Genomic DNA, 26,730 nt, shown 5'->3' on the forward strand with positions numbered 1-26,730 from the left:
TCTTGAAGGATAAAAATGTTTCCGGGTGCTATCCTTGTCTTGATGTGGTTCCTCATCATCTGTCAGTAACACTGGAAGCAGGAAATTTCAACACAGGGATTCACTAGCTCTTCTCGCAGAAAATAAGATCCTTGTGGGCAACAGAAACTATTTGTTGGAATTATGTGCCAAGGTTCCCATCACAAAATGACAGTTGATCTGTAGTGAAGCTGCTGTGCAAACAGGTGGAAAACTGGTTTTCAACAGTCAATTTTGGTGACCTTGCTATATGGCCATGTTTGTGGCCAACACCACCAATAGAAGAAGCAGCGCTTATGCACAATCACAGAATTATTTTTAAATTTCTACATGCGGCAAACTATAAACAAACATAAAAGAGGTCATCAAGGCCAGATGAATACATCTGCATTTGAGTAGAATTGTTCCAGAACACTTGTGTAAGCTTAACCTTTCTTTCCTGTTACCAAAGATCTGCAATGTTTCACACAGGCAGTAACAAACTCCTATCTACCACCATTTTAAGAGTAGTTTTGGTCGGTGATTTCTTTAGCCACTTTTTTTTTCCCTCGTCACTTGATGTTAGACAAACACTGCATTGAAGTACATACTCTGCTTGTCTAACGTAAAGTGACAATTGAGAGAGTATTAGTCACTGGAAAAGTCACTTCCTAATGGTAGGATATCATGGATGCCATTACGAACAAACAGGTTGATCATTAATTAATGGCCGTGCCCTATCTCTTGTGTTGGGAACACACTCCAGTTCCTATATTGAGGCAATTTTCCATGACCTCTAATAGATGATTTACTCCAACACCAAAAGATCAACACTGTCCCCTTTGCACAACATGGACAATTTGGGCACTCAGCACTTAATGTCATTAATAACTTGTTATTCATCATGGAAAAGATCATCATGGTTTCAAAGCCTCAAAGTTCAGTCCTAATTTATGTCTGCTGGCAGTGATGGAAGATGCCGGAAGCACAAGGATCTAATGTTAAAATGGTGCAATGTTTAAGCTTCACACTGGTACTCCTTAATAAGTAGTTCTGGAATTATTTTTGAAAGGGAGCATGTAAACTAAGTCAGACTTCTCAGAGTAGTGTGGGAAGAGGCATCCACGTAATATTATCACAGTTTTAAAGTACCACCTCCTTCCCTATTCACCCATTAACAGGACTCATTCTGGACGAATTATAGAAATGGTTTATATAAAACCATTTTATAGGTTACTGGTCTTTCACTGTTTCCAATGCACTTACATGTTTTATCTATCTTGTCTATCGTCTTTAATGTATGGAGATAGTGGAATCCATGTTCCAAATTTACTAAATGATTAAAATTCTATTCTTTCCTGGCTAAATTACAAAAACAAACGTTATCACAATCCTCGGAAGATTAGGTTGGCTTTTTGGTAGAAATGGATCAAATAGTTAACAAGAATACCAGACCTGTTTTGTAATTAGCTGCAGTGACATGATATATTTTAGAACTTAATAAGAACACAAAAGTTCATTACCTTCTACAGTGTTTCTCAGCAAAGCCATTGCTGGAAAAAAAAGATAAGCTTCAGTTAGTTTCAGTTCAGTTTCAAGCCCACCGACTCCCACAGCTACCTAGATTCAAGCCCACCGACTCCCACAGCTACCTAGATTCAAGCCCACCGACTCCCACAGCTACCTAGATTCAAGCCCACTGACTCCCACAGCTACCTAGAATACACATCCTCCCACCCTGCCCCCTGCAAAAATTCCATCCCCTATTCCCAATTCCTTCGCCGCCGCCATATCTGCTCCCAGGATGAGGCATTCCACTCCCGCACATCCCAGATGTCCGCGTTCTTCAAGGACCACAACTTCCCTCCCGCAGTGATCCAGAACACCTTTGCCCGTGTCTGCCGCATTTCCCGCAACACATCCCTCAAACCCCACCCCCACAACCACCGCCCTAAAAGAATCCCCCTCGTCCTCACATAAAACCCCACCAACCTCTGGATACAACGCATCATCCTCCGACACTTCCGCCATCTACAATCCGACCCCACCACCCAAGACATTTTTCCATCCCCACCCTTGTCTGCCTTCAGGAGAGACCATTCTCTCCGAGACTCCCTTGTCAGCTCCACACTCCCCTCCAACCCCACCACACCCAGCACCTTCCCCTGCAACCACAGGAAGTGCTACACTTGCCCCCACACCTCCTCCCTCACCCCCATCCCGGACCCCAAGATGACTTTCCATATTAAGCAGATGTTCACCTGCACATCTGCCAATGTAGTATACTGTATCCACTGTACCCGGTGTGGCTTCCTCTACATTGGGGAAACCAAGTGGAGGCTTGGGGACCGCTTTGCAGAACACCTCCACTCGGTTCGCAATAAACAACTGCACCTCCCAGTCGCGAACCATTTTAACTCCCCCTCCCATTCCTCAGATGACATGTCCATCATGGGCCTCCTGCAGTGCCACAATGATGCCACCCAAAAGTTTCAGGAACAGCAGCTCATATTCCTTTTGGGAACCCTGCAGCCCAATGGTATCAATGTGGACTTCACAAGCTTCAAACCCCCCCTCCCACCACTGCATCCCAAAACCAGCCCAGCTCATCCCCGCCACCCTAACCTGTTCTTCCTCTCACCTATCCCCCTCCTCCCACCTCAAGTCGCTCCTCCATTTCCCACCTACCAACCTCATCCCGCCTCCTTGACCTGTCCGTCCTCCCTGGACTGACCTATCCCCTCCCTACCTGCCCACCTATACTCTCCTCTCCACCAATCTTCTCCTCTATCCATCTTTGGTCCGCCTCCCCCTCCCTCCCTGTTTATTTCAGAACCCTCTCCCCATCCCCCTCTCTGATGAAGGGTCTAGGCCCGAAACATCAGCTTTGTGCTCCTGAGATGCTGTTTGGCCTGCTGTGTTCATCCAGCCTCACGCTGTTATCTAAGCTTCAGTTAGTTCTGCTTCTCAAGGGTGCACTGTTTACTGTTGGTAGGTGTAGGAGTCACAAACTTACTGAGCATGTTTTTCTATAAGGGCTTTGGGACTCCACAGTTGAAGTCAAAAGGGTCTGATAAGACTGCACTCTTAGGGGCCATTCACCCAGCTTTGATTTTCCCAGAGTTGTCCAATTGATAACTACAGGATTGATTTGCTATCCAATTGGAAACAACAGGTCAGTTGTCACAACTGGAGGCCTATAAGAGGCCTCTGCCATGGAAAAAGCAGCACGATACCTTTACTAATAAGTGAGCGAGGGCGTGCCCCAAGGTATTCATCTCCTCACCCAACCCACCAGTTGCTCAGGGCCTTTCATAATACAATTTGTTTAAGTTGTAGAGAGGGGACATCCATCTTGGGGATGCCCTCACTCTCCAAATCCTTAAAGTTTTATGAAAAGCCCTTTGTAACTAAACTCCCAATGTGGGCAGTGTAGCCTGTGTCTCTAGGTGAAGTCAGGCAGGCTGGAAAAAGCCTCCGGCTGGTGCAGAATGCTGGGCTGGCCTGTAGGAATGTCAATGGGAGGTGGGTTGGTGATGGGAGAACATCATGTTGGCCAGCAGTGACATTTGCCTGCCTCTGCACGCTCAATCACTGGGGGAGGGCTAAACCTTCAGGCTACTACTGTATATTTAAAATTAAATCCTGCACAGAATATTCAATTCAATGTAATGACAACAAATTTGACAACACTGTCCATAAATTGCACTCAATCAAATTGGATCTCACCTTTCTTGGCTGATTGCGAGTTGTGTCAAGTTTTTTTAAGAGAGGGTTTTTCACCACAAGGTCAAGTGAGATTTCTTACCTTACCTTACCAAACTTGCCTTTTCAAATACCCAACCCATCCCAATGGCATCCCTGATTTTGATTCTAGCCCTATCTCACCACACCGCCTTCCTGGAACAACTCACCATTCACCACATGTCTGCCAAAGAGCTAGCATCTCTGGTGACTGTGCCATGTTAGAAAGGCCACTGTGCACCTGGGCAAAGACTAGCGTTCTGAAGCTGCCCTGCTCAGTTATGGGTAGAATTTGAACATGTTGGAGAAGGGGCAGATGATGCTGTGATTTGCTGATAAGGACCTGGAGGTTCTGTGGAAGAATGGTCCACAGGAGGAGCATCCTCTTCCTGAAGACCAGCACAGGGAGCCACAGTGCCAAACCTTGGCATCCTGGTCCGAGGTTGTCACCCGGGTCAGTTGGCGCAGTCTTGATAGTGAAGAGGGGCAACCAACAGTGACACAAAGTCAAATGACCCTCTCCACTCTGCTAAAGTGAATGTCACACTTTGTCTCTGCTATTGCACCCACTTTCCACCAAGGATCAAGCTCTAACACTCTAATTACTGCAAGCAACATTTTTCCTCACTTACTCTCATTTCCTGCCCAGCCTCCCATGCCGCTAATCCTGCACAATATCTAAACTGCCTAAGCATTCTCTTGAAAAACTTCACCAATTTCCCCCAATACCTGCACCAGCACCAACAGCATTGCCACCCATTTTCAGCACACTCCATCCCTCCCTTTCTCTTGACACAGGCCTCCAGAAAGCTCGAATGAGTAGTGAGCTCCACAACATTAGATCCAAAGTCCTCATGAGAGTGAGATGTACCTTTTGCAGAAGACTCAGATCACTCATGCATTTTTACAACTAACGTATATTTTTGACCACTCTCACCTACATCAAAGACATTTCCGAAATGACTGCCAGACTACCTGGACCTCTTGGCATCATGGTAGCCCACAAACCCACCAACACGCTAAAAGAGCAGCTAATGAACTTAAAAGACCCTATACAGACAACAAACAAAACGAACGTTATCTACAAAATACCTTGCAAGAACTGTGACAAACACTCCATTGGACAAACAGGCAGAAAGCTAACCACCAGGATACATAAACATCAACTAGCCACAAAAAGACATGACCCACTATCACTAGTATCCTTACACACAGATGAGGAAGGACACCACTTTGATTGGGACAACACATCCATCCTAGGACAAGCCAAACAGAGACACGCACGAGAATTCCTAGAAGCATGGCATTCCAACCGGAACTCCATCAACAAACACACTGGCTCCAAATCAATCAACCACCCTCGGAGAAAAAGAACAGGAAATGACATCACCAACCCAAGGAAACCTAACCAGATAAATAGAAAGCGAGACATAACACCAGCGCTTTGTTGGAGGCTCACTGATGAGGTTACCTAGAATGGTGACGAAACGTCTGAAAACTAACCTTCCAGCTCAGCAAGCAAACTCACATCCAGAAACTCAACCTGAGCTACAAATCTTCTCAAAACTCACTAGTATATTTTTGAATTTATAAAAAAGAAATCCATGTCCTGCCAACTCAGTACAAACACTCTTCATTCCACTGCACTCTCAGAGTAACCTTGCAGTCAGTCTCATTCATTGTACATGACTTCTAACCAGTGGCAGCAACATGTTCTCTGTCTTTTGTCTTGCAGATACCAGCACAAAGTTCACCATAGAACAATACAGCGCAGAACAGGCCCTTCGGCCATCTCCATAGAGAAATGGCTGGCTCGGCTGGAAGCCACTTTCCCAACTGAAGATACTGACACCTCGTTGCAAATGTCGGCCTTAGAAAGTCTGGAACACCTGCTGGTGAGAACCTCAATGCAACAGCTGGCTGAAGCAGCCCAGACCCTTGGCATTCAGAGGACTGTAGGAGACCAGGTACCTGCTCAGCCCCAGGTAGAAGGAGAACTTTTGATGTTGATTATCAGGAACATTATCTACATGTGCAAACAGTATCAGGAACAGCAGCAAAGTATGTGGGTCACAATAGCCCTCAATGCCCAAAAACATCAGGAGTGCAGCTATGCAGGAGATTGTCTGGCTGCCTCTATGGACAGGTTAGCAGCTGAAATGCAAAGTCAGGTCCAGCACCCTCTGAGTGTGCTAGAGAGGTGTACTCACTTGCATTCCAGCCACTAGCCCTCAAAACTGAAGGCATGGCAACAGGTGGATGGAAAACCTGCCAAACAATTCAGGTGTCCCATCCTTGAACGGGAACAGGGCAGTGCCAGGAGGCACTCAGCTGGAACAGGTACCACACACACACAGGCACCTCAGAAATCTCCTCCCAAAGCACTCCAGAAGTAGACTCTCCACCTCCACCCAACCTGCACACCCTTTGACCCTTGGAAGTGGAAGTCAGGGAGGGTCAACTTGCCCCTCGCAAGTAAACTCTTAGCTTGTCTGGGCCATTCAGACATAAACTCACCCAGGTTCACCTGACCAAATCATCAGGACCACTGAGCTCCACTGCTAAGCAGGATCCTTCCACTCCTCCTGCAGAGCCAAGGATTACACAGAGACATAGTGGCAGGTAAAGAAAGAAGAAACGTATTCAGGGCTCTTTGCTGGGGCAAGTGACATTGCAAGTGCGTGTAAAGTCTCACATTTGTATAATTTTCATTGTTCAGACACTACATCTTTCTTTGAATAGCTGTTTAGCCCTGAATACAACTATGCCAGCATAAGGACTAACTTCACATCTACATAGGATGTACAATGGAGGAATATGTGTATTGACAGCCTGCTGTGGTATTCAGAAGCAAGATGAACAGTGTGTGTAAAGGGTAATGGGTTTTGCTGAATGGCCCCTTGTCCTAAAACATCCCTATTCTTTCCCCAGCCTCTGTGTCCAATAAATGTTTTTGTGAATGGTTGGTAGGTGACATCCAGGCAGGAAGGTGTGCAGCATATACAGGGAGCCAATGCATTAGGGTCCTCCATGACCCTACCCAGTCTCAATGCAGTTGCAGTCATTTTCTTTCCCATTGTGGACTTCCAATTTTCACCACAATGGAAAGAGGCAGCAGGGTTGATGGTGTTCAGGCTCCCAGCCTGTCTGTTCTCTCTTGCAAGACCAACTGCATTTTTTAAATTGTTTTTCTTCATTTAACTTTTGAATCAAATTCATCTTTTCTTCTTTCTCCAGCTGCAGTGATGGAGAGAGAGGTTGTAGACAGCCGCTGAGTGGTAGTCATGTCCTTTTCTAATGGCTGTGGCAGTTGTGGCGTGAGCAGCTGTTCCAGCATGGATGAATTGGGGTCTAATCTTCTGATGTTTTGGTGAGGTGTGCAGTGGCAGTGGCAGGAATGATCACCCAGTCCGTAAGGATTAATTTGGATGGTCAATCGCTTCTCGGAAGTTGAGACGGGCCCGGTCCTCAACAGTTGGGACAATGAGATTGTTGACTTGCTCTCGTTCAGACATTTCATCACCATGCTAGGTAACATCATCAGTGAGGCCTCTGATGAAGCTATGTTGTTCTACTCTGCTTGGAATTCATACTGTCCAATCAGTTATGGCAAGTTGTGTCATTTCTGGTTCGGTTCTGATTGGATTTGTATATGGGGTCCAGTTCTATATGTTTGTTGATTGCATTATGGGTTGAGAACCATGTCTCTAGGAATTCTTGGGCAAGTCTATGTTTGGCTTGGTCCACTATGGTTACGTTATCCCAGTTAAACTGAAGGCTGTCATTGTCCGAGTTACTGATATTAAGGAAAGTTCACAGAAAAGTACAGCACAGTACAGGCCCTTCAGCCCATGATATTGTGCTGTGGAATAATCCTAATCCAAAAATAAAATAACCTAACCTACATTCCCCTCATTCACTGCTGTCCATATGCACATCCAGCAGTCGCTTAAATGTCACGAATGACTCCGCTTCCACGACTACCACTGGCAAACTATTCCATGCGCTCACAACTCTCTGGTTCATTGTATCATTTTGCTGCTAGTTTATGTGTTTCCTTCCTGTCTGTCCAACATAATGTTTGCGGCAAATGTTGCGTGGTATTATGTAAACTACATTGGTTCTGCATGTTGTGGGTTAATGCAATTTACAAAATACCATGTGACAACTGCCACAAACATTATGTCGGACAGACAGCAAGGAAACTAGCCATCAGAATACACAAACAATTTGTCAGACATGACCTCCCTTTGCAGTTCCAAGTATTCAGAAACCTCATCCTTCACAATGGACTCCAAAATCTTACCCACAACTGAGGTTAGGCTAATAAAATGTGAGGCTGGATGAACACAGCAGGCCAAGCAGCATCTCAGGAGCACAAAAGCTGACGTTTCGGGCCTAGACCCCCACCCTCTCTGATGAAGGGTCTAGGCCCGAAACATCAGCTTTTGTGCTCCTGAGATGCTGCTTGGCCTGCTGTGTTCATCCAGCCTCACATTTTATTATCTTGGAATCTCCAGCATCTGCAGTTCCCATTATCTCTGAGGTTAGGCTAACTGGCTTGTAATTTTCCATCTTTTGCCTTGCTCCCTCTTTAAACAGGGACATCATGTTAGCAATTTTCCAGTCCTCTGGGACCCTCCCTGACTCTAGTGATTCTTGAAAGATCACCACTAATGCCTCCACTATCCCTTCGGCTATCTCCTTAAGAACTCTGGGGTGTAGTCCAACTGATTCAAATGATTTATCCACCTTATCAGGCCATTCAGTTTTTCTAGCACCTGTTCTTTAATTTCATTCCGAGCTCCTGACAATCCCTGAACAGGTCCTCTTTCCTAATCTTCCTATGTTATTTGTTTTGGCGTGGGCCACAACAACTGGATCCTCCCCTTCCCTCTCCCTCTCCAATCTTCTTTCAAGCTGGTCTGAAATATCTCTTACCATGGCACTGGGCAGGCAACACACCATGCAGGACTCTCGATCCTGCTTACAAAGGATACTATCTATTCCCCAGATTATAGAATCCCATACAACTACCACTTGTCGTTTTGTTCCCTCCTCTTGAATGGCCTCCCATGCCATGGTGCAGTGGTCAGTTGGCTCATCCTCCCTACAGTCTTTTCCTCATCCACACGGGGAGCAAGTACCTTGTACCTGTGGACAAAGTCAAGAGCTGAGGTTTCTCTGATCCTGACTGCAGGATCCCTCTACCTGCCTCACTTGCAGTCACCTTTACTGTCCCTGGCCACTAACCAAATTTGCATACTTAATCTATAAGGTGTGGCTGCCTCCTGAAACGCAGCATCCAGGTACTTCTTCAACCGCGCCACCCTCCCCAGGATGTGCCACAGTGTTTGAAACTCAGATTTCAGCTCGACAACTCTGAGCTAAAGTTCCTTGAGCAACCAACACTTGCTGCATAACAAAATGTGGAGATGGATGAACACAGCAGCCCAAGCAGCATCTTAGGAGCACAAAATCTCACGTTTCGGGCCTAGACCCTTCAGGCCCGAAACGCCAACTTTTGTGCTCCTAAGATGCTGCTTGGGCTGCTGTGTTCATCCAGCTCCACATTTTGTTATCTCGGATTCTCCAGCATCTGCAGTTCCCATTATCTCTGAATACTTGCTGCTGGTGTGGTCACCGTCATTCACAATGGGATCAGCCAGCTCCCACATCATACAGCTAAACACATCACCTGTCCAGCCATTTCTACTTAGTTAACTACTTTATTAAGTTAAATAAATTTATTTATACTTCTTTGCCGTGTTCTTTCTCAAATCTAGATCAAATTTCCTATCAGCCACAGGTCATGTCACTCAGGCCCCACCCAACTTTGAGATTATTAAAAAAAATGTGGAGCAGCAATACTGTAAAATTTACTGGGTAACAGTTTACTGCTCAGTGAGTCTGAAGCAAAAGGTTCATTTTCATTTACGCTACAAACTGAACAATACTATCGAGTAGTTGCACTTCTCATGGATACTAAGCCATAGTGCAATTCTGGAATTAGGAGCTGACTTAAATTCACAATGAAGCTTCCCACGGAGAAATGTGTGTGTGTGTGTGTGTGTGTGTGTGTGTGTGTGTGTGTGTGTGTGTGTGTGTGTGTGTGTGTGTGTGTGTGTGTGTGTGTGTGAGAGTGTGTGAGAGTGTGTGTGAGTTTGTGTGTGTGTGTGTGTGTGTGTGTGTGTGTGTGTGTGTGAGAGAGAGAGAGAGAATCCTGAGACAAGTCAAGTCTCAGTGCTGTTTCCATTTGGAAATCTAACCTTAGAATTTATTAATGTTGGTCAAAGCAATCTTCTTCCGTGAAGCTATGCTTGTAATAGAAATTTAGCCTAAGACACCCTTACAATAAGTTAACAATCATATCACAGAACATGCATTAGGAGGATTCATTTCACACATCCTGTGCCTGTAGCATTGTCATTTTTTAAATAAATATGCGTTCCATATGTTAATATTGTTTCTAAGGTTCAACCTTAAGATATTAAAAGAAGAGTAAATTCACTTCTGTGTCAACAAGCTGTAGCCTTAAATATTAAACTTTGTAATTGTTGTGGAAGGTTCTTCCAAAGTATCAAACCTCAGTTATTGAATGAAAATCGCTTGGCAAGTGTTTAATTTTTCTCAACATTTTACTCACTCTCATCAGAACTTTGTATCTTCTTTTGCACTTTCGAAAATCCAACTCCAACTCCAATTAAAACAACCAGTACTCCACATATGAATACAGATACACAATTCGTTCTTTGTCTGTTTAAAGCTGCATTATCATCACTTCCAGTAACCATTGGTTTATCTAGGATATTTAAAAGAAGTATAAAATTACAGTTAAATCACTCTATTTACAGCTGAGGTACAACAATCAATCATTCTTCCCATGGAATGAGCTATCTTAGACAGCATGTTAACTATCCTCTGATGTCACAACAGTGAAATCTTGAACTGAAAAGCCAATTCAGAATGTCATCTTAGTAAAAAGAAAGCAATGATTAGGAACAGTCACTCAGTAGCTTGTAAAAGGATTGACTGACACTAAAAATGCCTGCAGTGTTCATTTAGGAGACTGGTACTTGTTCCAATACCATTGCCCCAGACAATTTACTTGGAAGTAAACAAAGTATTGTTGTGGATTTGAAGCGCTATTTAAATGGATACTCATCACTTGTCCATTTGCTGCTGCAGTTGAGAAGAGCACTTCTGAAACACATTGTAAGACTTTCTTACACAGTAAAGTCTTCAGTAATTTTATATCAACATTATTCAAAAGAATTCCCTGAGGACTTCACCTAAAAAGTTAAGTGCTCTGACAGTCTTATAGGAGTCAGCAGCAGTAAGGGAGTACCTGGTCAGGCAAGCTTGTTAGTGATTTCAACTTGTTTTGGGCAAGGAATGGGAGAAGGACATGATACTATGCCAGAACAGCACTGCCCACTGCAGGAGAGGGGGACGGGGGCAAGGAGGGTCAACTTGTGCCTGTGTCCTTGGATACAGTGCTTTTTTCCTTCTCTGGACCTCCCCCAACCTCAAGTATGCAAGCAAGATCTGTGCACACTCTTCTTCACATTTTGACGCATCTTATAACATGCTAATGTGTATCTACCAGAGCACAGGCCTTCATCGTAACTGATTCAGAGGAGTCCACAAAATCTTCTCCATCGAAATCCCATGTACTTAGCACCTAAGTGCTAAATCTGAAGAAATCTTCTTTACTGCCTCCAGACAAATTAAATTATGGTAATAAGTAATTAGGATTAAAATTTGCACTAAACTCAGGCTCCAAATAGTTGTGCCATATTTCCCGAGCATCCATTTAGCTTCAGTTTTCAGTTTTTCTCTAAAGTAACAGTTAAATTTTTTGCACCACTGGATAGTTGAAGTATTAGAATTTAGGATCATTAAAAAGTACCAGATACCAATTTAAGGTCTGCAGGCTGCATCTAAATGTAATGATATTTCAGTAAGATCTACATACTACAATTAATTGTATCGTGGCATTAGACTGTGATTTATTTTTATTCATTCATTCATGCTCTGGTCATCTCTGCTTCATTGTGTTGGTCTGAAATGTGTTTTACGCTAAGAAGTCTAACAGTCGTTTGATCATAATAGAACATAGAACATAGAACATTACAGCACAGTACAGGCCCTTCGGCCCTGGACGTTGTGCCGACCTGTCATACTAATCTCAAACCCATCTAACCTACACTATTCCATGTACGTCCATATGCTTGTCCAATGACGACTTAAATGGACCTAAAGTTGGCGAATCAACTACCATTCCAGGCAAAGCGTTCCATGCCCTTACTACTCTCTGAGTAAAGAAACTACCTCTGACATCTGTCCTATATCTTCCACCCCTCAATTTAAAGCTATGCCCCCTCGTGCTCGCCGTCACCATCCGAGGGAAAAGGCTCTCCCTATCCACCCTATCTAACCCTCTGATTATTTTATATGTTTCAATTAAGTCACCTCTCAACCTTCTTCTCTCTGATGAAAACAGCCTCAAGTCCCTCAACCTTTCCTCGTAAGGCCTTCCCTCCATACCAGGCAACATCCTAAATAATCTCCTCTGCATCCTTTCCAAAGCTTCCACATCCTTCTTATAATGCGGTGACCAGAACTGTACACAATACTCCAAGTGCGGCCACACCAGAGTTTTGTACAGCTTCACCATAACCTCTTGGTTCCGCAACTCGATCCCTCTATTAATAAAAGCTAAAACACTGTACGCCTTCTTAACAGCCCTGTCAACCTGGGTGGTAACTTTCAAGGATCTGTGTACATGGACACCGAGATCTCTGTGCTCATCTACACTGCTAAGAATCTTACCATTAGCCCTGTGCTTTGCCTTCCGGTTACTCCTACCAAAGTGCATCACCTCACACTTGTCTGTATTAAACTCCATTTGCCACCTCTCAGCCCAGCTCTGCAGCTTATCTATGTCTCTCTGCAACCTACAGCATCCTTCGTCACTATCAACAACTCCACCGACCTTAGTGTCGTCTGCAAATTTACTAACCCATCCTTCTACACCCTCATCCAGGTCATTTATAAAAATGACAAACAGCAGTGGACCCAACACCATTCAGCTTACACTATATAATAATTTTGAATGCCTATGTATACTAGACTTTAAATTGTAATCGAGACCTTAATACCTCCCCTTTTCCAAACAAATCTAATAAAATCCATAATATTTCCTCAATTAATTATTAGGAAATGCCTGACCACCAATGCCCACCACCAGCTCAGAAGCTTCACTGAATAGCTTCTGGAAAAGGTAACTGCAGCATAAATTGTCAGGGAGTTAGCAGGATGATTGTGAGGGTCTGATTTTCCCCTCAAACACAATTACCAGAAGAAAGGAATAAAAGGGCAAGGAGATTGCAACATTGGCTCTGTGCCATTTTATTGCTTGGGATTCTCGGCTTTCCACTCAGATTATGGGGTTTGTTGTACCTAGGTTCATATTAATAACCAGCAATCCTATCTTATTCTCTTCCAACATCAGAACAGCAGCTTCTTTTGAAAAGAAATGGGCCTCAACTAACACCCTACCTCTGACTGGAGGTTAGGAGGCAACAACATCCTGGAAGGTGGAAATAAGCAAGTCTCTCTTCGTCCCTGATGGTGGCACAAGGATCAGAGTCAGAGGTCATTCAAACTAATTTGGACAGCAAGATGATCTTGAATTTGACAACTTTCCACCATGCCCATCAGATTTGGGCTTTTCGGTTCATTAGCTTTTAAATGTAAGGCTTGTGCAGCTGTTGATTAAGTCTTGTTAATGACCTGACTAAAATATCAGACAGTTTCAGGCGAAGTTGGGCAGAACACTTCAAACCTAAATACAAGGTTAAAGGCACCAAAAGGTATTCTCAGATTAAAGAAACTAGGGACCTGAGACAAATAATTCAAGTGGACAGGATAATTGATTGTTAAATGTTTTACTCACAGTGATGTGAAATTCATCTCCTGCATGGCACACTTGTAACTGAATACACGATCCAATTGTACCAGCCTAACAAGCTCCATTCTCATGAATCTCCCTGATGCATGACCACTTTAAATATATCAAAGATTTGCACAATTTTGAGATGGGGATTCTCTGCCCAAGCACAATCCCCTCAACAAATTATGAATGGAATTTTATTTACTGCTGGGAGATATCTACGTGCTTACCATATAATTTCAGTTCCACCAAATTCTCAATGTAACCTTTTCCATCCTCTTGAATCACGAAGCAGGTGTAGTTCCCTATATCTGATGTGGTTGCTCTTTTTAATCTGAGAGAAGCATTCCCATTGGGAAATTCTTGGAGAAACAGTTTAGTCCGTCCCCTGAATGCTGGGTCCTGATACTCTGGATGGTTTTTCTCATTGTAGAAGCTATGAACCACTTTTATACTGGTTGTCCGCTGCCAGGTAATAACAAGCTGCTGCAAACTGAATTTGGTTGCAACAGTAAAAATGCAGGGCAGTAAGATGTCTTCACCTGAGACTCCTAAGATCTGGATGAAGGATCCCTCACCTAGTGAAAATATAGGACATACAATGTACAAAAAAAAGGATGAAACAAGAAATGGTCATGTTCCCCATTCAGAGCATTCATTCCAAGTGATGTACATTAGTTCCTTTTGGGAATTTCAGCAAAATGTACAAGATAAAGTTGTAAAAGCTCTCCCCTTCCTACGCAAGTCAAATCCAATACGCTTTTACAACCCTGCCTAACTGTAAAATCGTGATTACTTAACAGTAATACCTGCACCAAAAATATTTGCATTGTGAAGTATTTCAGGATTTGAATGCAGATTGCCACTTTTCTTTGTCACATCTGGAAATTAAAGTACATCAACACGTGTTCAAAGATAGGGTGTAGTCCTCATCATGTGGTAGTTCTTACCAGCAGCTGTTTTTTGCTGATAGAAGATAGAGGAAGACCACATGAAGAGTTCCCTAACAGAATGCTTCTATCACACCCTACTGAGATCAATATGTTCTGTGCCAAATGTCCATTTGTTCTCTGGTACCAGTGAACTGCCTTCCACTGTCTCAGGCTGTAAGTTTTTCCTGGCTATTTAGCTAATGTACCATATCTAAACCATTTTCTTTATAAATTTAATATGCCACCTTAAAATTATATATGATAGTCAACAACCTATTTTAAGTTTGTTTGACCGTGGAATCCCAAATGTTACATGAATGGCCTGTGTTTTCTTACTATGCGCAACAGGCTAATGCATTTGCCCACACAAGCAAAGTCATTGTCCTCTAAAACTCTTAGTATCTTTGACATTTGGGATTCCTGAAAAGAAGTAACGTATTGCTATTTAATCCAAGTTTTTTTTTCCAGATTTGTGTTTAACTTTTTAACATATAGCACCATTGTTCATGTGCCATTAATACTGCTTTCCTTTCAAATGAAAGAATTTCAAATTGCACTAACTGTTTTTCTACATGTCTATTCCACAGCTTAATCTAAAACTAATTCCCATTTACCTTAATCTCTCTACAGGCTTATAGTTTTCATACCTGTCTTCCCTCTCTACAGGGTTACTAATTTCATATCTGTCTTCTCTAGATTCCCATTCACAGTACATGTTAGTGTGGTGTATAATCTGATTTATATGTAATACCATTTATTGTATGTTTGGGTTCTTGGCTTTAAGTAACCAATCTGTGGGTTTTCTGTGTGTTAAAAAATTAATAAGCAACTTATGTATTTGTTTTTTTTCAGTAATGCAGTTTTTGAAGCCTGGCTTTTTGTACACTGTTAATGAATTTTTGATTTTCTTGGTTTGTTTTGGATTCAGCAACATAAATAACGAAGCCTCGAATTTGTTAGAAACTTTCGGAACTTGTTTTTTTAAGCTTAAGGGAAATACCATAGCTTTGGCAGGCAGATATCTGGTTTTAGTTTTCTTTTGCGTGTGGAAATCCTGTAAAGTCCTTGAGTGGCAATACAGCCTAGAAGGGAAGGGAAGGACATCGGGAAATTGATATCCTTACAGTATGAAGAGCTAGTGTTAATTAACCAAACAGAAGTGTTGGAATAAAACTGTGAAGCAGTTACATTCAAGCTATGGTGGATGATAGTGCAAGATAGAAGCTCTCTATAGTTCTAGTCAGTAAATTGAAGTCACAGCAACTTAAACCTGCCTTAGTGTGTGATACAGGAGCTCTGATGTGTGTATTGTTTAAAAAAAAGCTGTTTTATTTTCTTTTTAACTTATAAAAAAAGTGTTTCGGGATTAATGGGATTATACTCTTACTGTGTGTTTAAAAACTTTGAATTTGTGTTACAAATAGATGATTTGGTTTATTCATTTTTATCTTTTGTTAGTAAACTTTTTGTTTTATTGTTAAAACAAGATGTACAGTATTGCATGCTTATGTTTCAGCAAGACATCACTTTGTTAAAACCAGACAGTCAATCACATACTAACAGAAAGGTCCTGAAAAAAGTCAAGGCACTTACCCAAGAAAGGCTGCTGAAGGAACAGAAATAACCACAATGTGATGTACAGTGGGCTCTCCATTGCCTGAAAAATAAAAATTCATTGGAACAAAATGAGTGATTAAATTATGTTTCCAAACAGCAATTCAAGATTTGTAGCAAGTGTGTGTCCAAAGTGACTGATGATAGAAAAAAGTGATAGGTGCTTCACATTGGCAAATTTCACTGGCACCTTCAGTTAAAGAGTTCATTCAACCTCAGTTGATTAGCTGCATCCAAACTGATCCTCCTTTTTTTTGCATTAAGATGATTTCTCTCTATTCTCTTCATCCTATCCTTTAACATCTAGACTAGCCCTCATCCTTTTTATCTCTCCAAGTGCCCAGGAACATTTAGTTCCCAATCTTGATCACTTCACAAATCACCTCTTTGGAATGGTTAGTGGATTAAATCAATTCATTTCTTGGTTATTAACTTGTCCAATTTGCTGTAAGTCCTTCACACATTCGGATTAAGTGCCTTTAGCTTTGATTTTATTTCTATTTTTTTCCTGACAAAACCTTAGACACCAGTACTGTTTTAGTTTCGTTACTCTTCGTAACTTTTTGAACCACAGTCCTTATTTTTACTTAAAACAAAGTGTAACTCTAGTCATTTAGGGAATGCTAGAGAACATTTTAGTTGCTGCTTTGAATTTTTCCTTTCCTGAATCCTCCTACTTGGCCTTCATTATTTTAAATCTACACGCTACAGTCTTACTTCTTAGATTTGCCAGGATTCCAGTCCCATCCTGGTTCAAGTGGTGCCCATTGCAGAGGAACAGTTCCCTCTTTCTTGGTGCCAATAGTCCATGAAGCAAAACCCTTGCTACCACATCACTCTTTCAGCACTGCATCTAAAGTTATAATCTGTTTATTCCTGTGCTAAGTGTCACGTGGTTCCGATGGTAAACCAGATTCGACCTTTTAAGGTTTTACTTTTCAAATTGAATCCTATCTTGTCAAATTCTCTCAGCATATTATTCTTTATTCTTCCCGTGTTATTGTTTCCTACAGAACAAAGACAATTGGATCATGGTCTTCAAGTTCCTCTTTAGCCATGACATGATGTCTTTAATTCCCCCCCACAACAGAAACCTTGGAGCTCTAGATCATAGAGTGTCTATTTCCCAAGTTAGTGTGTCCCTAATCATAAACTTCTTTTTATTCCTCCCATCCCCACTTGAATATGCTTCTGAACCATCATGCTACTATCTGTTTCCATCCACATGTAATTGTTCTTACTCACACAGCAAGTAATTTGCACCTGCTCATCAAAATGAAAGGCTACAGCTCCTCCATCAACGCATCCCATACCAGTCTGACTTGCAATCACACCCTCCCGCCCCGAACACTAACCAACTCGAAAGGTTCACTTAAGATAAGGAAAATGGCTGTCTCGAGGAACAAATGATCCAGGTAAATCCCTCACTCACTAACGTTCTGCAAGACTTGCAGGTCAGACTCCACCTCAAGAATTCTGAGTCGAAGGCCTATGAACATAGAACAATATTGGGCAGTACAAGACCCTCGGCGTTGCACCGGCCTGTGAACTAATCTAAGCCCATTTCCCTACACTATCCCATCATCATCCGTATGGTCATCCAAGGACTGTTTAAATGCCCCTAATGTGGCTGAGTTAACTACATTGGCAGGCAGGGCGTTCCACACCCTTACCAATCTCTGAGTAAAGAACCTGCCTCTGACATCTGTCTTAAATCTATCACCCCTCAATTTGCAGCTATGCCCCCTCGTACAAGCTGATGTCATCACCCTCGGAAAAAGACTCTCACTATCCACCCGATCTAATCCTCATCATCTTGTATGCCTCTATTAAATCTCCTCTTAGCCTTCTTCTCTCCAATGGGAACAGACCCAAGTCCCTCAGCCTTTCTTCATAAGGCCTTCGCTCCAAACCAGGCAACATCCTGGTAAATCTCCTCTGCACTTTTTCCAATGCTTCCACACCCTTCCTGTAATGGGACGACCAGAACTGCACACAGTATTCCAAGTGAGGCCGCACTAGCGTTTTGTACAGTTGCAGCGTGATATCATGACTCCGGAACTGAATCCCTCTACCAATAAAACCTAACACACTGTAAGCCTTCTTAACAGCACTATCAACCTGGGTGGCAACTTTCAGGGATCTATGTACATGGACATGGACACCAAGATCCCTCTGCACATCTACACTACCAAGAATCTTTCCATTGACCCAATATTCTGCCTTCCTATTATTCTTCCCAAAGTGAATCACCTCACATTTATCTGCATTGAACTCCATTTGCCACCTTTCTGTCCAATTCTGCAGTTTATCCAAGTCTCCCTGCAACCTGCAACATTCTTCCACACTGTCCACCACTCCACCGACTTGAGTCATCTGCAAACTTACTAACCCATCCACCCATGCCTGCGTCCAAGTCATTTATAAAAATGACAAACAGCAGTGGTCCCAAAACAGATCCTTGAGGCACACCACTAGCAACCGGACTCCAGGCTGAATATTTTCCATCAACCACCACTCGTTGCCTTCTTGCAGAAAGCCAGTTTCTAATCCAAACAGCTAAATCTCCCTCAATCCCATGCCTCCGCATTTTCTCCAATAGCCTACCATGTGGAACCTTATCAAAGGCTTTACTGAAGTCCATGTACACCATGTCAACTGCCCTACCCTCATCCACATGCTTGGTCGCCTTCTCAAAAAACTCAGTGAGGTTTGTGAGACACGACCTGCCCTTGACAAATCCACGTTGACTATCTCCAATCAAATTGTTGCTTGCTAGATGATTATAAATCCTATCTCTTACAATCTTTTCCAAAACTTTTCGCACAACAGACGCAAGGCTCACTGGTCTATAATTAACTGGGTCATCTCTACTGCCCTTTTTGAACAAGGGCACAACATGTGCAATCCTCCAGTCCTCTGGTACAAACACATGTTGAAGATATGACCATCTAAGATCACAGTGAGCTCTGCAAGTCCACCTTGCTATGGCACAGCATGCCCCTTAGTATGTCACATCTGTCTGGCTGAATCCAAGTTTAGAATCAAAGAAAACTATTCTTTTTAGATCTCTCATCTGACTCAGTTTGTGCTGTCTTCAATTATAGAAAAACTCACTAACTAGTCATCAATCACCACAACAAGATTTACTACTGGAATCTGCAATAAAAGACCACCTTTCTTAAAATGAAAAATGTCTTATTGTTTCGTCATCTGTTTCATTGACTCTTGAAGCACCTTGGAGGGTCCTTCATGACAGTTTTGAACAGACACACAATAGTGATCCATGGCTTCTTGAACTGGCACTTCTTGGCAATTGACAGCGCTTAAGAAGTTCCAAGTGCCTGAAAGGTTCAACAAGCAGAAGACAACAAAGTGTGGGACTGGAAGAACACAGCACGCCAAGCAGCATCTTAGGAGCACAAAAGCTGACTTTTCAGGCCTACACCCTTCATCAGAAAAGGGGGATGGGGAGATGATCCTGAGATAAATAGGGAGAGAGGGCGAGGCGGACTGAAGATGAATAGAGGAGACAATAGGTGGAGAGGAGAATATAGGTGGGGAGGTAGGGAGGGGATAGGTCAGTCTGGGGAGGACGGACAGGTCAAGGGGGCAGGATGAGGTTAGTCGGTAGGAAATGGAGGTGCAGCTCGAGGTGGGAGGAGGGGATAGGTGAGAGAAAGAACAGATTAGGGAGGCAGGGATGAGCTGGGCTGGTTTTGGGATGCAGTGGGGTAAGGGGAGATTGTGAAACTTGTGAAATCCACATCAATACCATTGGGCTGCAGAGTTCCCAAGCGGAATATGAGTTGCTGTTCCTGCAACCTATGGGTGGCATCATTATGGCACTGCAGGAAGCCCAGGATGGACATGGCATCTAAGGAATCGGAGGGGGAGTTGAAATGGTTCGCGACTGGGAGGTGCAGTTGTTTACTGCAAATTGAGCGTAGGTGTTCTGCAAAGTGGTCCCCAAGTCTCCGCTTGGTTTCCCCAATGTAGAGGTAGCCACACCATGTACAGCGGATGCAGTATACCACATTGGCGGATGTGAAGGTGAACATCTGCTTGACATGGAAAGTCATCTTGGGGCCTGGAATGAGGGTGAGGGAGGAGGTGTGGGGGCAGGTGTAGCACTTCCTGCGGTTGCAGGGCAAAGTGCAGGGTGTGGTGGGGTTGGAGGGGAGTGTGGAGCAGACAAGGGAGTTACGGAGAGAGTGGTCTCTCCGAAAGGCAGACAAGGGTCGGGTGGGAAAAATGTCTTTGGTGTGGGGTCAGATTGTAGATGGCGGAAGTGTCGGAGGATGATGCTTTGTATCTGGAGGTTGGTGGGGTGGTATGAGGACAAGGGGGATTCTCTTTTGGCAGTTATTGCGAGGGCGGGGTTCATCCAGCTCCACACTTTGTTATCTTGGATTCTCCAGCATCTGCAGGTCCTATTATCTCTGATCAACAAGCAGAAGATTCGTTTTAATGTCTCTCAAATGTCAAGTGTTCTCTGTTTAGAAACTCTAATTGTCAAGGAAAGTAGTGAAGTGGGACTGCTAAAAATGTTACAGCAAAATGAACTGGCACAGAAACAATACTTACTGAGCAGCGTTAAGGATTTGTTTTTAAAACAGGATTTTAAAACAGGATAGGGAACTGGAGAGATTCCCCACTTTCGGAATCTCCCTCGCCTCGGGTCCTAATTCGCTTTAGTTCTGTCATTTATTCCACAGTCGTAAACTATCATGATCGTTTGGTGTGACAGCATCTTGAGGCAGTTGTTTTCTTTTTTAGTTCCTGATTGCCAGCATCCGCAGTTCTTTCGGTCTTTGTTACGATTACTTTCAATAACGAAACCAATCGCCGGCGCACCAAAAAAATACACGAACTGACGATAAACTGTCAAGTCTGTTTCTGTAACAGACGATAAACTGTCAAGTCTGTTTCTGTAACTGATCCCCAAAATTAGAAAATAAAATACCTATCTCAAAGTTTACGCAACATTTATGACCCGATCCATTTCCGCAAGTTTTGTTCGAGCAAAGCAAGAACTACGAAAATGAAACTAACTCCGGAATAAACATTCACACTGAAAAAATACACGACTGAGAGAGTAAAGAGTCGCTAACGAAACTTTTTTCCGACCCCCACCATGTTACGAAAATCTCACCTGTCACGAATTCAGACAGTTTCAGCCTGAGTATATTCTACATTTCTCAGAAGTCGCTGTACGCCTTGACCGGCCACTTCCAAAAAGAGGCGGTCTCGGGCGGGAAGGTGCGTGCGGACAGTTGACACACATGCGCATTGCACCGTGCGCGCGCCTAATACCGAGGGAACACGGTGCGGAGCTGGGTGACCGCGGCAGCAGAGGAGCCCGGAAGGCTGGCGTTTCGGGAGCTGGGTGCCCGCAACAGGCCGAGCAGCCCGGAAGGCTGGATGGCCGCAACACGCCGAGCAGCAGCAGCAGACGAGCCGGCGTTTCAAGTCTAGACCCTTCATCAGAAACGGGGGAGGGGGATCTGAAATAAATAGGGAGAGAGGGGGAGACGGATAGAAGATGGATAGAGGAGAAGATAGGTGGGGAGGAGACAGACCGGTCAAAGAGGTGGGGATGGAGCCAGTAAAGGTGAGTATAGGTGGATAGGTCAGTCCAAGGAGGACGGACAGGTCAAGGGTGCGGGATGAGGTTAGTAAGTAGGAGAGGGGCTTGACGTGGGAGGAGGGGATAGATGAGAGGAAGAGCGCTCTCAACTGCTCCTAACACAAGACCTTCATTCGCACTATCATTCTTGTAAGCCACCTTTGGACCCCCTCCAACACCAGCACATCCTACCTTTAGATATAGAGCCCAAAACTGCTCACAATACTCAAAATACGGTCTGACCGGAACATTATACAACCTCAGCACTACATCTCCAATTTTTTATTCCAGTCCTCTTGAAATGAATGTTAACATTACATTTGCCTTCTTAACTGCCAACTGAACTTGCCTGTTAACCTTAACAGAATCCTGAACCAGGACTCGTAAATCCCCTTGTGGTTTTGATTCTTTCTCTGGTTAGAAAGTAGTCTACATTTCTATTCTTCCTACCAAAGTGCATAACCTCATATTTTACCACAGTGCCCCATCTGCTGCTACTTTGCTCACTCTCCTAAACCATCTGAGTCTTTCTGCAGCTTCCCCATTTCCTCAACACTATCTATCCCTCCATCTCTCTTTATGTCACCTCCAGACTTAGCAACAGTGCCCTCAGTTCCTTCGTCCAGATCGTTCATTGATTCCTGCTCACTGTTATCTGTCTGACCACCAATCTTTAATCCATGCTAGTACATTACCTCTTGTCTGAAGTGCTTTAATGTTGCTGACCAGTCTTGTTTGTGGGACTTTATCAATAACTTTCTAAAAATTCCACGATACTATATCCACCAACTCAGCAGGGTGTCGGGTCCCAGAAGAAGGGTGTGTTGGGTCAGGGGAGTAGAGGGGAGTGTTGGGTGAGGGGAGTAGAGGGGAGTGGCAGGTCCTGGGGTGATAAGAAATTGTTGGGTTAGGTATGGGAGGTATGAAGGGTCTGGAGAGATGTCCTGGAATCATACAGCATGGTAACAGACCCTTCAATCCAACTAGTCCATACCGACTATAATCTCAAACTAAACTAGACCTACCTGTCTGCACTTGGCCCACGTTCCTCTAACATTTCTTATTCGTGTACTTATCCAAATGTCTTTTAAATGCTTCAACTCTACATGCATCCAGCATTTCGTCCAGAAGGTTTCCACACATGACCACTCTGTGCAAAAATATTGCCAATTTTTAAAAAAAAATCTTTCTCCTCTTACCTTAAAAATACGCCCCCAGTCTCAAAATCCCCCACCTAGAGAAAAGATATCTGCCATTCACCTTATTTATGCTCTTGTGATTTTATAAATGTCTACAAAGTCACCTCTCAGCCTCCTATGCTCCAGTGAAAAAAGTCCCAGCCTATCCAGCTTCTCCTGATAACTCAAACCCTCCATTCCCCTGTGTCTTTGAGGGTATGTATGGTAAGTTGGAGAGTTTAATAGTTACTCAGGAATTAGACTCTGTTTTTAATCATTTAACATTCTCTGAGTAACTATTTTCTTAACTACTGTGGACACTTCACATACCCTGATTAAATGGATACGTTTGGAGGGTTCCAGGTGTGGAATGATCAATTTCCCTTGCAATTTCTTCAGTCTGTTTCATCAGGAATTCTGCAAGTGCCCCATGTGCAACTTACCTATTTTGCAGAAATGACTAACTGGTCATCAGAAAATCCAGATGAATTTTTAGCGTACCAATATATTGTTGATAATTGCTATTGTGTAGTAAACTATTTTGTTCAAGATAAGAACTTCTTGTTAGACTGCCAAGTCTTTGAACACACTAGACCTGTCAGGCCCCTTCATTTAAAGAGGACTAGATCTTAGAAACATAGAAAATAGGAGCAGGAACAGACCATTCAGCCCTTTGGGCCTGCTATGCCATTCATTATGTTCACGGCTGATCATCCAATTCCGTAGCCTGTTCCCACGTTTTCCCCATATCCTTTGATTCCTTTCGTCCAAGTGCGATATCTAACTCCTTCCTGAAATATACAATGTTTTGGCTTCAGTTGTTTTGTGTGGTAGTGAACTCCACAAACTCACCACATTCTGGGTGAAGAAACATATCCTTAGATTATGACCCCCCCCCAAAAAAAATTCTGGTCTCTCCTGTGATCAGAAACATCCTTCCTGTATCTACCCTTACTCGTTCTGCTAGCCTGGCTAGTCCTAAAGGAAGCTCATGGCAGCACATCCACACGGTACATTATGACAATTGGGAGGATCTATTGCACAACAGGAGGCTTCTGAGGAGCACAAATTGGTTGGGCTGCATGGCAAATTTTCTCTGCTATAGATAGAGCCATAGGATGGAATTAATGCCACCCCCCCGCCCCCAAACCCCCACTGGAGATGAGCTCTGAGGCTAGTATTGGCAAAGTGTTTGGTTTGGCTGGAGACTGCAGATTGGACACCTCCCCCATTTCTCCCAGTGAAGTCCTCGCTGGAAATATGGCAGATGACTTAACTGCCTGACTATCACTTGAGGCCCTTAGGTAGGCATTCATCAGTCTAATCATATTGCTGCTGGTATTCAGTGACAGGTTAGGACTCATAAAGACTCCTGGTTGTTGGAGGGTGGGTAGAGGTCTCTTATTCAAAGACGCTCACCCAACATCAGGAAGGCAATGCCCACTGAGTGCCAGAATCTTGTTCTTTCCTCTGACTTTCTTCCCTATAACGGCAACCCCCACCCCATTTTGCCCTCCTGAGATTCCCAGTGAAGGGCCAATGTTGTATTGGCAGAAACCACCATTGGTGTCAGTGCTACTGTAATGGAAAGCAGCCAGCAGTTCTCAGGATTGGGATTTCTATACTGCTGGCAAGAGTCCAATAGTTAGGTGCCCCTGTGGCTACAGTGGCAAGGTTCTGACTGCCAATTAGCATCTTAATCAAACTGAGGACTCATGAGGATTGAGTCATGAGGGTGAACCAGTTTCGGCATTGGACTCCCACCACCCTCAGTAAACTCTACCCGTAAGGCCATTACAGAACAGAAACAGGGCATCCTATGTATCAAACAAATATCAAGTCTGTCAACCCATTCTGCTCCATCCCTGAGGTTGGACTCATTTAAAACAATAAAATAAAACAAACATCAACAAGAAAAATCTCTGTGAGGCACATAGGTTTTCAAATTGGCATTTCAAGGGGTTCTTATGGTGACAATAGACTTTTGTTGAAATTCAACATGCTAGACATAAAGTGAGGCCCATGTATTAATTTGCCTTTTTCAGCAGCTGGATCTCAACATACTGACTTGCCTAATTATTTAATGATGTTCTAAGTGCCTTGTTTATGTTTCCTTAACAATAGATTCCAGACATTCCTGGTGACTGATATCAAGCTAAGTGTACCACCTGGACATCAGCCAATGGGGTATACTGCATCGTCTGTACCCGTGGCTACCTCTACATTGGGGAAATCAAGCCAAGGCTTGGGGACCGCTTTGCAGAACACCTACACTCGGTTCGCGATAAACAACTGCACCTTCCAGTCGCAAACCATTTTAACTCCCCCTCCCATTCCTTTGACAACTTGTTCATCATGGGCCTCCTGCAGTGCCACAATGATGCCACCCATAGGTAGCAGGAGCAGCAACTCATATTGTGCTTGGGAACCCTGCAGCCCAATGGAATCAATGTGGATTTCACAAGCTTCAAAATCTCCCCTCCCACCACTGCATCCCAAAACCAGCCCAACTCATCCCTGCCTCCCTAATCTGTTCTTCCACTCACCTATCCCCTCCTCCCACCTTGAACTGCACCTCCATTTCCTACCGACTAAACTCATCCCGGCCCCTTGACCTGTCCGTCCTCCCTGGACTGACCTATCCCCTCCCTACCTCCCCACCTATCTTCTCCTCTATCCATCTTCGGTCTGCCTCCCCGTTTCTCCCTATTTATTTCAGAATCCTCTCCCCATCCCCCTTTTCTGATGAAGGGTGTAGGCCTGAAGCGTCAGCTTTTGTGCTCCTAAGATGCTCCTTGCCTGCTGTGTTCATCCAGCCCCACACTTTGTTATCTCCTATTTCCTTTCTCCCTGATTTCTTGAATAATACAGGATGAGCAGAAATTTACACAAAATTGTGATGATAGAGGTAAAATAAGGACTCTCTGTGCAACTTTCCTGATCTGATTTTAATAGCTGAGACTTCTGTGCATTAAAATGGATTTTAAAATAAAACAAATCAGACTTAAGATGGCCACAATGTTCATCTGACCAGGCCAAGCCAAATTTATTAATTCAATCTGAGATAAACAAGGGCAGTCTGAGTCAAAATTAGCATTTTATCAAAAGACATTGACACTCGGGCATGAAAATTCCTTGATAGTAGCGACTGCTGATGCTGGAGAATCTGATATAACAAGGTGTAGAGCTGGATGAACACTTCAGGCCAAGCAGCATCAAAGGAGCAGGAAAGCTGACGTTTCCAGCCTAGTCCCTAATTCAGAAATTCCCTGGCTCTTTTTCCCCTTTTGGTCCTGTTCATTACCAACAGCCAACACTAGGTGGCGGAACAATGACACGTGTAGAACACAAGTTTGCAGTCATTCTGAACGTTGGCTCGCTGAAGGCGAAAGTCAGAATTGAGGTGTCAGTGTACTCTCTTTTGTTGCTTCCTATCTTCTTCCCAAGCTGACAGAATATTTGATATCTGAAACCTATAGTTATTCCAGAAATGGAACTGAGTAAAGTACTGCTAAAACATCCATGAAAGAGGTGCCCTTGAAATGAACTAGATCCTGAAGCGGGCTCAGAAAAAGCCTCAACGCAACTAAAGCAGGAATTGCTGGAAAAGCTCAGCAAGTCTGGCAGCATCAGTGAAGAAAATATCAGCATTTCGAGTCCGGTGACTGAGCCTCAGAA

The 26,730-nt window shown here is 43.6% G+C and overlaps 1 protein-coding gene across 3 annotated transcripts in view; it reads right to left on the reverse strand.

Annotated features, from left to right (window-relative positions):
- The window catches only part of LOC125463306 (NACHT, LRR and PYD domains-containing protein 1 homolog), a 35,824-nt gene extending 14,290 nt beyond the window's left edge, over positions 1–21,534 (reverse strand). The window contains exons 1-6 of one of the 3 annotated variants that reach the window (XM_048554431.2): positions 21,401–21,511; positions 20,833–21,144; positions 16,225–16,288; positions 13,930–14,277; positions 10,388–10,543; positions 1,521–1,550 (exon numbers count right to left, since the gene is read on the reverse strand). In XM_048554431.2, coding sequence (XP_048410388.1) covers positions 1,521–1,550; positions 10,388–10,543; positions 13,930–14,277; positions 16,225–16,285 — 595 coding nt within the window. In that variant the 5' untranslated portion in view covers positions 16,286–16,288; positions 20,833–21,144; positions 21,401–21,511. Of the gene's footprint in view, positions 1–1,520; positions 1,551–10,387; positions 10,544–13,929; positions 14,278–16,224; positions 16,289–20,832; positions 21,145–21,400 lie in introns of all 3 variants that reach the window. The other 2 variants (XM_048554430.2, XM_048554432.2) reach the window with 2 other exon arrangements.
- Positions 21,535–26,730: the final 5,196 nt, after the last annotated feature.

Source organism: Stegostoma tigrinum, chromosome 25, assembly GCF_030684315.1.
Source record: "Stegostoma tigrinum isolate sSteTig4 chromosome 25, sSteTig4.hap1, whole genome shotgun sequence".
In the NCBI taxonomy this organism is placed as follows: domain Eukaryota; kingdom Metazoa; phylum Chordata; class Chondrichthyes; order Orectolobiformes; family Stegostomatidae; genus Stegostoma; species Stegostoma tigrinum.